The sequence below is a fragment of the Talpa occidentalis genome, unplaced genomic scaffold (genome assembly GCF_014898055.3).
Source record: "Talpa occidentalis isolate TD23 unplaced genomic scaffold, MPIMG_talOcc4v2.1, whole genome shotgun sequence".
NCBI lineage: Eukaryota > Metazoa > Chordata > Mammalia > Eulipotyphla > Talpidae > Talpa > Talpa occidentalis.
The window spans coordinates 44,807,359-44,823,391 of NW_026555331.1; the positions used below are offsets into that span (position 1 = coordinate 44,807,359).

Consider the following 16,033-nt stretch of genomic DNA (forward strand, 5'->3'; position numbering starts at 1 on the left):
ATACTAAAAAGAAAGAAACGAGCATGTTTTCTACTTAAGTGAATGAGGAAAGCGTTACGGACTCCGCAGTAACTCCATGAGAGGTTTGGACTGTCATATAGATAAGACAAATATCTTATATGCAAGTATATTTTGCAACATGCTTCACTGATTAGTGAGGCTCTGGTTACCAGATAGTCTGCCCCGTCTTTGTACACTTAGGACTTTAACAGGTTTGTTCCAAATCATACGTACAATCCCAATCACCATATAAAAACATTTCTTTAACATTTTATATTTTCAGTCACTGCAAAATCGGAAATAATTGGATTCGATACTCAGATGTTTCATTTTTAAATTTATCATAAAACTTAGTAATCACTGAATTTTGTTAAAAATTATAAGAAAAATTAATATAACTTCTTTATCATCATACTAATGAAAGGATTTCATTAAGAACATAACAGCTATAGATAAAGAATAAAAAATATTCTTCATGGGATCATGCTCAGCAAAATAAGCCAGAAAGAAAAAGAAAAATACTGGATGGTCTCACTCATAGCAGGAATCTAGAAAACTTAAATAAGGGACCAGGAAAATGAGTAACTATAAGAAAGTGAAAATCAAAATCAACAAAAAACTATGAACCAGAGACACTCTATGGGTGGTAGAGGGCGGGAGGGGAGGGATTGGGGTCAAAATAAGGGGGTTGCAATTGTATGGGGAATATAAAAATAGAATTTATTAAAAAAAATAAAAAATAAAAAATATTCTTCATGAACTAAAGAGTATGGTTAAGATCAGTCTTCATAGTCAAATATAATAAGATTTGTTTTTATGTTTATAGCTCTCTTCTATAAAAGATTTAGCACAAAATATTTAAAAATTGATTTACTATTTAAGGTTTCTGAGTTGTGGAAGCAGAAACCAGGATGTTTTAAATTTTTAGATATTTTTAAAAATCTTATGCTTTCATTTCTTCCAAGCTTGTCTTGTAGTTGTGTTGCTTTTTGTTTGTATTATGATATACCAATTGCACATTACTTTGTAATGTCACTTATTTTATTTCTCTGTTACATTTCCCCTATTCAAACTAAAAGTCCTTCATGATGAATAGGGAGGAGCATGTCTACTGTCTCCTCATGACCATTTGCATGTAGTCATGCAAAGCTGATGTTTTGTGAGTGTAAGATTTTTGTATTTCATTTTACAGGTGGGAAGCATTAAGCGGGAAATGACCTTCACATTTCAACCGGAGGACTTAAAACGTGACTCTAGTAAAAAAATGTCTCACCAAAATTTGTTCCCCTTGGCCATGGAGGAAGATGTGAAAACAGCAGACACCAAAAAGATCAGCCGAGTCCTTGACCATGAAAAAGAAAACACTCGCTCCATCTGTCTTCTTGAGCAAAAACGAAAAGTTGTTTCTTCCAATATTGATGTACCTCCAGCAAGGTAAGGTGACACTAGCCCCGTGTATGTCTGCCCAGGAGGTCATGGAGAGCATGTCCAGTTTTCCCCTTGTCTCTCTGAGGCGTGTAGACTTAGGAGACGTATTCTGCCAAGAAGTTTTTCTGTGGCTTGTGTGAGGTAGAGCAGGCGGCACTGCTCTTCCAGAACTGACTTTGAGGCCGTGGTATTTGGAATACTATAGCTCTAGGAAAGAATGTTTTACTAAATTTTGGCAAATGAGTAATAAATAACAAAAGAATAAATGTGGGGGGGGGGAAGATGTAGTCCTGAGCATAGCCACTTAACAGGAGTATACGGAGTTCCCTTTTTCCGGGGGTGTTTAAGTGCTGTGGCTGCAGACCAGATTCAGCCTCTGGTCTGTTTTTGTGTGGCCTGCAGGTAAGAGTGATTTTATATTTTAAAAGAGTGAAAAGAAATGAAGAATATGAGATGCAGACCATAACTGGCCTACAATGTTTAAAATAATTGTATGTGACACATCATGGAAAAAATTTGGTGATCCTGGTTTCTGTTAGGGTAATCTTTTTAAGACAGATCATCCTTAGATCTGAGCCAAAAGGGTTTATTTGAAATATCAAAAGGCTTTTATCACATAATTTATGTAAACCATATCCTGTGGCTTGGAACTGAAGGACAATATTATAGCAAAATGACACTGGTACCATAATGGAATATACACATGATACCTTTTACTTCTTTTTTGCTTATAGGTTATTTATCTCACCTGGAAAATAAGTTCCTTTTTGGCCAGGATTTTAGTCCATTTTGTCATGCTGTAGTCCTAGCACTAGAACAATGCTTAATTTTATACTAGGAGTTCTCTAAATATTTGTGGGATGAAGGAAAAGCAGGAAATACTGTGGCATGAAAAGATTGTGTACCATATTTTGCTAAAAATTACTTGTAGTGCAACTTTTTAAGCAGTTTTTCAAGAAGTCCTTCATTGCTTGAGTGGCTTCTGACAGCTAACTTGGAAAATAGTCTCTTTGGAAAAGGAAAAAACATTTCTTTCAGCCAATTCACTTTTTGTAATTAGAATATCATTAATTTCTATGTGAAATCTTCTCTAGGAAATTGTACATTTTTCTATTCTGCTACCAAATTTGTCAGACTTTCTAAAATGATAGGCCTCTTTGTTTTCCTTCATCTTTAATGGAAACTTTTCATATATTCATTACTTCTGTTTAACTACCTGGAATTATTTGCTTTTCTCGTTTTTTTTCATACAGTGGGGTATGTTAAATTCTTTAGGATTAGTTTATTTAACATTTATTATTTAATAATAAATGTTTTATAATGCCTTGAACTTAGTAGGCACCTCAATTCATATCTTTTATTTGGTTGACTCATAGGAAAAATGACATGTTAATTTGAAATATGAATAGCTATGTTTTTATTTTCATCCTAAGCTGTAGGGCAAGATACAGACTTCCCAGTGTGATTCTGTAAGACTTACTCTACTTAATATTTTCATTATATGTTATAATTTTCAGTGATATGTTAAAAAACCTGGAATTAACGGTTTTAAATTGCCATAGGTTGTTTTAGGTATACCTTTATTATTTAACTTCACCCTTCTAAAAGTAGTTTCTGGGGAAAATAATGAAAAGGGAGTAAGAAAAAATGTTTTCTATTTCTGACACTCATGTGGTATATTTTTCTACTTTCTCACATTCACCAACTCTACTTAAAAGTTGTAAGTCAAGCCAATGTTACTGTGCTTCAACAGTGCAGGGAAAGTTAATTAGGTTTTTACATCCATTAGTGTACAGCAAAAATTCCCCAGTGACAAAATATAATTTAGATGTATTAATCTATTATGGGAAATACTACTTAAAACTTCATTTTTGGGGACTCCATTAATATATTTGTTTTCATTGCTACAAGAATTTGATCATCACAAATATGCCAACAGTTGGTAAATTAAATTACTCTTTTTTGTGACAATGAAGGAATCAGAAATTGTGGGCTATAATGATCTAACTCTCAAATCCTTTCTGTTCTATTTCTGCTTACTGTTATGAAGTCATTTAGTAAATTTCAATTTCCATTTTTATTTAAGTAGATTGGTATTTTGTTTTAAAAGAAACTCCCATACCTAACATGGAAGAAATACAGGAATTTTCTTTTTATTCATTAAGGAGAAATATAATTATATCTGTTGGCAATGTGTAAGTAATAAGGTTTATGAAAGTCTACAGTAGAGGGAAATTTATGGATTTATCACTCCAAAGAAATCTATGTCTATAAGTTAATATTAAATCACACTATATATAGCTACATATATTACATGATATTGCAGCTTCTCCCAATTCCAGTTATATATTGGCCAGTTTTTAGAAAGGCAGCATAACCGTTTCAGTTGAATAGAGTGTCTCTGGTGTAAAGTTCCTCCACAGTTTAAAATCAATTCTCTACAATCTTTCTCACTTTATATTTTGCAGTGGGAACAATAATCTCTAAATGACTGATCTTTCTCTGTGAAGGTTTCAACACTGATTTTTCAGTAATGTCTGGCAGTAAAAGAGATTGTGAATTGAGAAAAAGGAGTTAAATGTTATCAAATGTTGTTTTACTATGGAGGGGAAAAATGCTAGCTTTCTTAAGTTCTGTAAAGTTTTGATGGAAATGAACTTTTAAAAGTTTAAGTATGAGAATATAAAGAAACAGGGATGTGAGCTTTTGAAGAGTCGAGCCAGCATAAAATGCCAGTACTGTAGTTTGGCTTCATAAATAAGAAGCCGAGTGAAAGTAAGACCAGGGCCTGTCAGATTTCCTGCAATAGAACTCAGTGGTTTATTAGCCAAGATTAGTAATTCCAGCGGATGTGAAAAAGTTGATGAATCTGGGCCCAGATAATAAATGATTCATGCTCAGCTTAGTGGTGGAAATTTGGAGAGAATGAAGAATTTGAAATCCAGAGTAGAATGGCAATGGTGAGATTTGGACTTAACGCAGTGACCTTAACGTGGTATAGACATATGTTGATTCTCAAAGACGAACACCTGAAACTAATGTTACGATGCAGAGTTACTTCAATTTAAAAAAGGTGAGGGAGGGGAGAGAAATGTGGAGTAGACACTTTACAGATTGATCAGGAATATAAAGCATAGAAGTAATGGAAAGAGTTGTTCAGTTCTTGGAATATATGCCAAGCTGACTGAATAATAGCATGAGACTTCTTATGATTGGCCTGATTGAATGTAAATGGTAACACCAAATTCTTTGACAGTCCAAGAAATGTTCATTTTGAGTGTTTCAACTGATGGCAGTGGGTAATGAGGTGTGGTAGTAAAACCTGTAACAGAAAAGAGAATCTGGAGTATTTTTGGAGGAGAAATTTTTTCCTTATTTTACTCTGCTTAGACCTAAGTAAATGGTTATGTAAATATTGGCTAGTATGAGTCCTCCAACTTTATTCCTCTTTTTCAAACATAGCTTTGACTATTCTTTGTTTGCTCCCTTACATATTAAAACTCCCTTATATAAATTTTAAAATAGCTTGTCTATTTCTACCCCTAAAAAAGTCTGTTGGGGTTTAGATGGTTATTACATTGACTCTACGTGTCAACCTGAATTGATATCTGAAAAATACTGAGCTTGTTAGCATGATATTTCTTTCCTTTTCCTCAGGTCCTTTTCTTCTAGTTTCTGGTACTCAGGTCTTGCTCTTATTTTGTTAAATTTGTTCCAAGTATTTTATGTTTTTAGATATCATTCTAAGTGATATTATTTTAAATTTCCATTTCTGGTTACTCATTGCTGAAACATAGAAACACAACTGTCTCTTGTAATTTGACCACATATAACTGAAATCTTGCTGAACTCAGGAATTTGGGTTTTTTTTTTTTTTTTTTGATTCTGTAGGGTAAGGAAAAAATGTCAGGCTTTTCTGCTCTCCCGCCATCAGGATAGATGATGGCTCCCCACAGTCCTGAATGCATGCCTGACGGCGGGCACCTGGAATAGGGTGTGGGCAGATGTACATGGGATTCACCTGGGCTAAGACTGTGCTTTTAAGGGCGGCATCACAGGGACGCCAGCAGAAGCCAAGAGAGAAGCAGAGAAAGAAGCTGATAAAGAAGCCAAGATCAGAGAAGCAGAGAGAATGCCGAAGAGCCCAGAAAGAGTGAAGACTTGCTGGGGGCTGGGAGGCCTGCCAGCCTCCCGGCCCCCCAGCGCCCCTGCCTGCCGTGTACCTGGTAATCCCAATAAAAGATCTGCAAAAGCCACTGAGGACTCTGAATCCTCCTTTACCCGGTCTGCTGGATCAGAAAACCTGCTCAGTGTCCAGTCCTGCCCCTACAGACTCCTTAAGAGAGTCTATATAGTTCATCATTCTACTTGCAAATAAAGATAACTCATGACTTCTTTTCTGTCTGTATTCCTTTCATTTATTTTGTGTCTTTTTGCATTGGCTTGCATCTACAGTACAGTATTGAATATAAGTGGTAAGGTGGTGTAGGGTAAGGAAAAATGTCAGGCTTTTCTGCCCTCCCGCCACCAGGATAGATGATGAATGCATGCCTGATGGCGGGCACCTGGAGTAGGGTGTGGGCATAGGTAGGTGGGATTCACCTGGGCTAAGACTGTGCTTTTAAGGGCCAGCAGCAGTGGAAGCCAAGAGAGAAGCAAGAGAAGCAGAAGCAGAGAGAACGCCGGAGAGCCCAGATAGAGTGAAGATTTGCTGGGGGCTGGGAGGACTGCCAGCCTCCCGGCCCCCCAGCACTCCTGCCTGCCATGTACCCGCTAAATCCCAATAAAAGACCTGCAAAAAGCCACTGAGGACTCTGACTCCTCCTTTACCTGGTCTGCTGGATCCTAGAAAACCTGCACTGTGTCTATTCCTGACCCTTTACAGGTGGACATCCTCATCGTGATCTTAAAAAGAGGAAAGCATTCAAGTCTTTCAATATTAAGAATGGTGATAGCAGCAGGGTTCCTTTTGTGGCTCCGTTGATTTTGTCATTTATTTGCTGAAAGTTTTTTTTTTTTTTATCAGTAGCTGTTGAATGTTGTCTTCAAAGAAAATCTATATTTACCTGAGCCTATTTTTAAAAATTATTTAAATAAGTTGAATTACACTGATTGGTTTATAACCATTGAGTTTTCCATTTCTAAGCTAAAACTCCCTTATATATTAATATATTGAAGGATTACATTTTACTAAAATTCTATTAAGGATTCTTTCCACCCATTGACCTGTAATGTTACTTACTCCTGTCTTTTTGTTTTTGATGCAAGTTCAGTGCTGACCTCATAAAATGTGTTAGGAAATGTTTCCTACTTTATTTTCTGAGATTGTTCTAGGATTGTCATTAATTCTTAAAGGCGATAGGTCATCCAGTGAATGCAACTGGATCTGGAGTTTTCCTCTTTTTTTAAAAAAAGATTTATTTATTTATTTATACAAGAGCTGGGGTACAGGCCAGAGGCATGGGAGGGTAAGAGGATTCACCAGAGACAGAGCTGGGAGCAGAACAGGCAGACGGACCGAAGGCATTGCTGAGGGAAGCAGCGGGAGAAGCAGGAGAGGTCTGCCATCCTATGTGGGTATCTCCGTGGCCAGTCGGGAATTGAACTCAAACTGCAGAGGCTGCAGACAGCTTCACAGTGCTGCGCTCAACCAGCTGTGCCACCAGGGAGGCCCTGGACCTGGAGTTTTCTTTATGGAAGTGTTTTATAATTGCCAATTACATATTTTGGCCATTCTAATAAGTATATAGTGGTATCTCATTGTTGCTTTAAGTTGCATTTCCCTAATGACATTTATTTTTTTTTTATTAGATAATAAATTTTATTGTTATATTCCCCATACAATTGCAGCGCCCCCATTCTGACCCCAATCCCTCCCCTCCCGCCCCTGCCCCCCTAAAAGTGTCTCTGGTTCATAGTTTTTTGTTGATTTTGATTTTCACTTTCTTATAGTTATTCATTTTCCTGGTCCCTTATTTAAGTTTTCTAGATTCCTGCTATGAGTGAGACCATCCGGTATTTTTCTTTTTCTTTTTGGCTTATTTCGCTGAGCATGATCCCTTCCAGCGCCATCCATGTTGCTGCAAATTGCATGTGTTTATCTTTTTTGAATGCTGAGTAATATTCCATGGTATATATGTACCACATCTTCTTGATCCAGTCATCTATTTTTGGGCATTTGGGTTGTTTCCAAAGCTTAGCTATTGTAAATAGTGCTGCTATAAACATTCCCTAATGACATTTAATATGAAGCATCTTTTTATATGCTTATTTGCCATCTGTATTAATCTCCACTGATTATGTGTCTGTTGAGGTCTTTTACCAATTTATTAATTGGGTTGTTTGGGTTTTTTAATTTTAGTTTTAAGATTATTTTTGTATATTTTGGGTGATAATTTTTTATCAGATGTAGCTTTTGCAAATATTTTCTCACAGTCTGTGGTTTATATTCTAATTCTCTTGGCATTGCCTTTCACAGAGCAGAAGTTTTTTTTAGTTTTAATCAGAAGTATTGTATGAATTAGTTCTTTCATGGGTTGTTGTTTCTTTGCTATTTTATTTAAGAAACAGTCATCATACCCATGTTCATTTAAGTTTTCGTCTATGTGATCTTCTAGGAGTTTTATAGTTCTCCACTTACTCTATAAACTGTTCCAAGTTAATATGTGTGAAAGGTATAAGATCTATTTCTAGATTTATTTTTTTGGTTTGTGAATTTCCAAGTGTTCTAGCACTGTTTGTTGAAAAGACTATCTTTGTTGCATTGTATTATTTTGCTACTTGTTAAAAATCAGTTGACTATGTTCATGTGTGTCTATTTCTGGGCTCCTTTTCTGTTCCATTGACCTATTTGTTTATTCTTTCACTAGTACCACACTGTTTTGATTATTGCAGCTTTATTGTAAGTCTTAAAGTTGGGTCCTGTCAGCCCTACAGTTTTGTTCTTCTTCAACATTTTATTAACTGTTCTGGCTCTTTTGTCTGTCCATACAAACTTTAGAATTAGTTTACCAATATTCACAAAATGACTTGCTGGGATTTTGATCAGGATCACATTGAATCTATAGATTATATTAACTGTCATTTCAGTAAGATTAAGTTTTCCTATCTATGAAGTTGTGTCATGTGTTCAATTTGTTTACTTCAAAATATTTTCTAATTCTCCTTGTGATCTTTTTTTGCCATTAATTTTTAGAAGTTGTTGCATTTAGGATTTTTTTTAAGATTTCATTCTTTAATAAATTTTTCATTTAATTCTGTTGTATTCAGAGAATATGTATGTTCTATCTAGTAAGACAGTGCTCAGAATATGCTCTTGTGAGTGCTCTAGATGCCCTTAAAAATATCTATGTAGGGTTTTCCTTCCTCCACCAGAAGTGGTGCCGTCTTTCTTGAGCCACTTTTGGTTTGGACTCGGGACATTGTCTGGGAACTCAACTTCAATAACCCATCCTTTGTGAAGTCCTCATTATCTGTACTAGACAGAGCCAAACTTCAGTCTGTCTGTGGATCAGACTGCCGGGGCAGACCGGGCACGCAGGGAGTATGTCCCCACATCACCACTTTAGAACAGGGACATTTCTTCAGTAAAGACTGCTTGAAACCAGCAGAAGGCTCTCGAAGGAGCCAGAGGTGAGCTGGGAAGGTTGCCCACGCCAGGACCCTTCTGGCCTGCAGTCAGAGCCCAGAGGGGGAGCGGGAACCCTCCGCTGGGGCAGACCGGGTGCACAGGGAGTGTGTTCGCATTGCCATTTTAGAACAGGGATATTTCTTCAGTAAAGACTGCTTGAAACTTGCAGAAGGCTCCGGGAGGAGCCAGAGGTGAGCTGGGAAGTTCGCCCATGCCAGGCCCCTTCTGGCCTGCAGTTGGAGCCCAGAGGGGGAGTGGAAACCCACCACTGGGGCAGACTGGGTGCACAGAGGAGTGCAAACCCACATCGCCTTTTTAGAACAGGGACCTTTCTTCAGTAAAGCCTGCTTTAAACTGGCAGATGGCTCCTGGAAGAGCCAGAGGTGAGCTGGGAAGTTCGCCCAAGATGCCGGCCAGTACCAGCAATAGAGTGTCCCAATGCATATGGCAAATTAGAAAACAGACAGCAGGGAGTAGAAAAACCAAATGCAACCCAGCAACTCCTCAGGAAAAAAGCACACCACAAAAAGAAAACCACCCCCAAGATTGCAACGACAGTAACTTGGAAAAACTTCTGAGCCTTCCAGAAAGAAAATTTAAAATTGCCGTGATTAAAAACCTGACAGAAGTCATACAGGAAAACAATGATAAGGGAAAAATAATTAACGATTCGAAGAATGAAATTGAGTCCCTAAAGAGGGAAGTAAAAGAAATGCAGGAGATCAAAGAATTAATGGAGGCGCTAAAGAACTCTGGCAAAAGCAATGAAAGCAGAATAGATGAAATGGAAGAATGAATAAGTACTCTTGAAGACACAGAAATAAAAAGAACCAAAAAAGAAAAGGAAAGAGAAGTACGAAGGAAAAAGATCGAAGAAAGATTTCGGGAACTATCTGACTCCATGAGAAAAGGAAATGTAAGAGTTATAGGAATCCCAGAAGGAGAGGAGAGAGATGTAGGAACAAAGAAAATAATCAAGGAGATAATTGAAGAGAACTTCCCAAACGTGAAGAAGGAGCTGAAAATTGATATACAAGAAGCAAGAAGAACACCAAACTTCAACGACGAAAGGAAAAATACAGCAAGACACATAATAGTAAAGCTCCCAAGAATCCAAGACAAGGAAAAAATAATGAAACTAACAAGAGGGAAGAAACAGATAACATTCACAGGAACACCAATCAGACTGACATCAGACTTCTCCGAAGAAACACTATGGGCAAGGAGAGAGTGGAGGGACATAGTCAACAGACTCCAAAAAAAAAAAAAAGATGCCAACCAAGAATACTCTATCCCGCAAAGCTCTCCTTCCTCTATGAAGAAAGAATAAGGACCTTCCCAGACAAACAGAAACTCTGGAATTTCTTTATGACTAAACCCCCACTCCAAAAAATACTACAAGGAGTCCTAAAGCCAGAACCACAGAAGGACGAATAACAACAAAATAAGGCCCCCAAAAAAAGTTATTAAAAGAATAAATAAAATCAAAGGAAAGACAAACACAATGGCAAATACAGATGCTAACATATAAATTTTAACTCTAAATGTAAATGGACTAAACTCTTCAATAAAAGGACACAGAGTCACAGGCTGAATTAAGAAACAACACCCAACCTTTTGCTGTCTCCAGGAAACACATTTAGCTACAAAAGATAAAAATAGACTCAAAGTTAAAGGATGGAAAACAATCCTACGAGCAAATGGACCAAAAAAGAAAGCAGGAACAGCTATATTTATATCAGATAAAACAGATTTCAAACTCAAAAAGATAAAAAGAGACCCCACGGTCACTACATTATGATCAAGGGGACAATACTTCAAGAAGAAATAACACTCATTAACATATATTCACCCAACGAAGGAGCACCAAAATATATCAGACAACTATTGTCATCTCTGAAAACAGACATCAGAGAAAAGTAGTGGGAGACTTCAACACACCACTATCAACAATGGATAGATCAACGAGACAAAAAATAAGTAAAGACACTAAAGCTCTAAATAAGGATCTAGAGCGCTTGGGCTTAACAGACATCTTAGAACACTAAACCCCAAAAAATCTGAGTATACATTTTTCTCAAGCGCACATGGATCATTCTCCAGCTTCCATCACATACTGGGACACAAGACAAACATCAACAGATACACCAAGATTGAAATCATAGCAACCATCTTTTCTGACCATGGAGGCATCAAACTAGAAATAAACCATAAAAAGAAGGCAAAGTACTCTCCTACCTCATGGAGATTGAAACCCACACTACTGGAAGACCACTGGACTAACAAGGAGATCAAAGAAGAAATTAAAAAATTCTTTGAATTGAATGACAAGGAGGACACCCATTTCCTAAATGTATGGGATGCAGCAAAACAGTAATAAGAGGAAAATATACAGCAATAGAGGTTTACATCAAGAAACAAGAAAGAACTCAAAGAAACAACCTAATCTCGAAGCTCAAAGATCTAGAAAAAGAACAAAAAAAAAAATCCCAAAACCAGTAGAAGAAAAGAAATAATAAAAACCAAAGCAGAAATAAATGAAATCGAAACTGAAAAAACAATCCAAAAGATCAATGAAACCAAGAGTTGGTTCTTCGAAAAAATCAATAAAATAGACAAACCCCTACGCAGGCTCACAAAGGGAAAAAGGGAGAAAGCACAAATAAACAGGATCATAAATGAAAGAGGAGAAATCACAATGGACACAGCAGAAATCAAAAGAATAATCAGTAACTACTATGAACAGTTATGTGGAAACAAGTTCAACAATCTAGAGGAGATGGACAAATTCCTACAACTCTACAATCACCCAAAGCTAGATAAAGAAGAAATAGAACACCTAAACAGACCAATTACAATTAGCGAAATTGAAATGGTAATCAAAAACCTCCCCCAAAACAAAAGCCCAGGACCTGATGGATTTACAAATGAATTCTACCAAACATCCAGAGACGAATTAGTGCCTATCCTTCACAAACTCTTCCAAAAAATTGAGAAGGAAGGGATAATACCAAACACGTTCTGTGAAGCCAACATTACACTAATACCAAAACTGAACAAGGACAACACAAAAAAAGAAAACTACAGGCCAATCTCCCTAATGAACACTGATGCAAAAATCCTCAATAAAATTTTAGCTATCAGAATCCAACAATGTATCCATAAGATAATTCACCACGGCCAAGTAGGATTCATTCCAGGGACACAAGGATGGTTCAACATCCGAAAATCAATCAACATTATCTAACACATCAACAAAAGGAAATATAAAAACCATATGATAATATCAATAGATGCCGAGAAAGCTTTCGACAAAGTGCAACACCCATTCATGATAAAAGCCCTTGAAATTCTTGGGATACAAGGAACATACCTCAACATCATAAAGGCCATATATGACAAACCAACAGCCAGTATCATTCTCAATGGTGAAAAGCTGAAAGCATTTCCATTAAGATCTGGAACAAGACAAGGATGTCCACTCTCACCACTGCTTGTCAATATAATACTGGAAGTCCTAGCCAGAGCAATAAGACAAGAGAAAGACATACAAGGAATCCAAATAGGAAAAGAAGTAGTCAAACTATCACTATTTGCAGATGATATGATAATATACATAGAGAACCCCAAAAACTCCACAGAAAAACTAATTCAACTCATCAATCAGTTCAGTAAAGTGGCATGATACAAAATCAACATGTGAAAGTCAATAGCCTTCCTATACACAAACAATAAATCTGAAGAAGAAGAAATCAAAAAAACCATCCCTTTTATTATTAAAACAAAAAAAATCAAATATTTGGGAATAAATCTAACAAAAGAGGTAAAGGACCTATACAAAGAAAACTATAAAACACTGTTAAAAGAAATAGAAGAAGTTACAAAGAAATGGAAAGACATCCGCTGCTCATGGATTGGAAGAATAAACATTATTAAAATGGCCATCCTACCAAAAGCAATATACAGATTCGATGCTATTCCAATCAAAATTTCAACGTCATTCTTCAAAGAAATTGAACAATTATTGATGAAATTCATATGGAATCACCAAAAACCCCAAATAGCCAAAGCTCTCTTGAAAAAAAAAGAAGGGAATGGAGGTGTCACACTCCCAGACTTCAAACTATACTACAAAGCCAAAATCATCAAAACTGCATGTATTGAAACAAGAACAGACACACAGACTAATGAAATTAAATAGAAAATACAGAAATAAACCCACAGATTTATGGTCAACTAATCTTTGACAAAGGAGCAAAGAATATGCACTGGAGCATAGAAAGTTTGTTCAAACAATGGTGCTGGGAAACTGGGTCGCTATATGCAAAAGAATGAAGCTTGACTACTACCTCACACCATACACAAAAACCAACTCAAAATGGATTAAAGAACTAGACATAAGACCTGAAACCATAAAATACATAGAAGGAAATATAGACGAAACACTACCGGATGGTCTCACTCATACCAGGAATCTAGAATACTTAAATAAGGGACCAGGAAAAAGAATAACTATAAGAAAGTAAAAATCAAAATCAACAAGCAACTATGAACCAGAGACACTCTATGGGGGTGGGGTGCGGGGAGGGGAGGGATTGGGGTCAAAATAAGTGGGGCGCAATTGTATGGGGAATATAAAAATAAAAAAAAAGAAAACATAAAAAAATCTATGTAGTACTATATTGTGGGGTAGAATGTTCTCCTTATTTTAGATTTGTACTTCCTTTAAAGTGTACACTATGGATACTTTAAGTTATCACAGTTAAAATGTGATACAAATAATATTATACTATTTAACATTTGATGCAGGAACCATCTACAATATTCTTTCATTACACCTTCTGGCCTTTGTACTATTTCTGTCATAAATTTCATACCTCTAAATGTTACATTTTCCCAGTTTGCATTTATTAATTTTTTCTATCTCTCTAGTTATCTCTTTTACATGTTTTCTTGAGAAATAATCCACATACAATACAATTCACCTATTCAGTATTTTTAGCATATCTTTAGAGCTGTACAACTTCACCATCATTCATTTTAGACAATTATCACCGTCCTCTGTGCCTGCAAAAAAACTTTGTCTATTAGAAGCCATTCTTCATCTTCCTCCAACCTCTGAACCCTAGGGAACTGCTGACCTACTTTTGTAGTCTCTATATATTTGACTATTCTAGACACTTCATATAAATTGGAATCATGTAATCTTTTTTGCCTGACTTCTTTGAAAACTGGAAACTTGAAAACATGTTTTCAGCATTCATCAATTGTCTTGGCTATTTATGATATTACAGAGCTGTTACAGAGCACCGAGAAATGGTAGATCATAAATAATAGAAATTTATTTCTCACAGTTTTGGAGACTATAACCCTGAGGTCATGAGCAGGTTCTACTGAAGATCCTCTTCCACGATGCAGATGACCAGCTTGTTGTTTACTCATGTGAGGAGACCAGAGCAGCGAAATAAGGCACTGCACTTATGACCTGTTCTATTCTGAATTACTTCCCAAAAGCCCCACTTCCTGATACCATCACATGGGGTTAGGGTTTTGACATAAGAATTTTGAGGGGACATAAGCGTTTAACCTACAATTCGCATTTTAGCATTATCAGCTCTTTGTCCATTTTTACTGCCAAATAATATACCACTGCATGGAAATCACATTTTATTCATCCTGCCATCAGTTGATGGATATTTGGATTGTTTTCACTTTGGGGCTATTGTGAATAATGTTGTGTAAGTAATAATGTTCTAATTGACATGTGTACAGATATTTTCAGTTTTCTTTGGTGTATATCTCAGAGTAGAATAGCTGAATTACATGGAAAGTCCATATTTATGTATATGAGAAACTGCCCTAAACTGTTTTTCAAAGAAATCCCACCATTTTATATACCTACATACAATGTATGAAGATTTTGCACCTATATTCATAAGCAATATTGTTCTGTAAGTTTTTTTTTCCTTTTGATGTTTTTAGCTGGTTTTTGTATCAAGACAATACCTTAGAGAATGAATATCACTTCTTTTTTTTAGTTTGTAAATAATTAGTATTAATTATTCTTTAAAGGTTTTGTGATATAGTAAATTAGCTTTAAAATTTGTGAAACAAAAAATATTTAAATTTATCTCTGCATTGATATCATGAAATCTCTCTTTGTGCCACTCCCTACTGTCTCAGCATTACCATTTCCTAGGAAACAAGAACAGTGGCTTCCAAGTACCAGATTTTTTTTTTTACCTTAACGCACTTGTCCAAAGGAAGATGTTCACTGTTAGCCTGGAAGCAAGAGGTTGTCTTCCTCAATTTCTTCACCAAGAAAATTTCTGGTTAGTACTCTGCTTAGCCCAGCTTTTGTCAGTGCCACCTGGGCCACCCAGTGTGGCCAAGGGATAGAGTACTGTGACCAGCCTGTGTCATGTGGCTGCACTTTGTTTCCATGAAAAAAAGGAGGAAATCCTTACAATACTTAAAAAAAAATAGCTGTCACCCAGTAGCTTTTGAAAACTAAATTTTGGTAGTTGCTTCTAGGTTCCACAGGGTTATTGAACCAGCATATAATGTATTCACTTTGGACAGAACCTAGAAAAATAAGATGAATGATAACCTGTTTCCTTCTCCTTCATGCTTCTAAGGACATCACTAGATGTCTTTAGAACAAGGCTTCTTGCTTAACATTGTTAGAATATTCATAAATACAGGGTTCTCATTCTAGACTCAACAAAAGTTTTGTCATCTCTTTCCAACTCTATTATTTGGCTTATGACCAATATAAAGCTAATAATAAACCTTCCAGTGGTTTGTGGATGACATCTATTAACAAGAGCTACATACACACATTTGCTTTTAGAACAAAGAGTGCCATGCTGTTCAGTTCCAATAAGAGCAAGAAGATAATATGAATGAGTGACCTGGTAAAATATCTACCAGTGTTCAGTCTCCAGAATATTATTTTTCCTTTTAGTCAACATA

The 16,033-nt window shown here is 36.3% G+C and overlaps 1 protein-coding gene across 1 annotated transcript in view; it reads left to right on the forward strand.

Annotated features, from left to right (window-relative positions):
- ZNF704 (zinc finger protein 704) overlaps window positions 1-16,033 on the forward strand; it is a 207,910-nt gene that overhangs the window by 46,041 nt on the left and 145,836 nt on the right. The window contains 1 exon segment of the mRNA XM_054692169.1: window positions 1,193-1,434. Within this exon segment, the coding sequence (XP_054548144.1) occupies window positions 1,193-1,434 (242 nt within the window).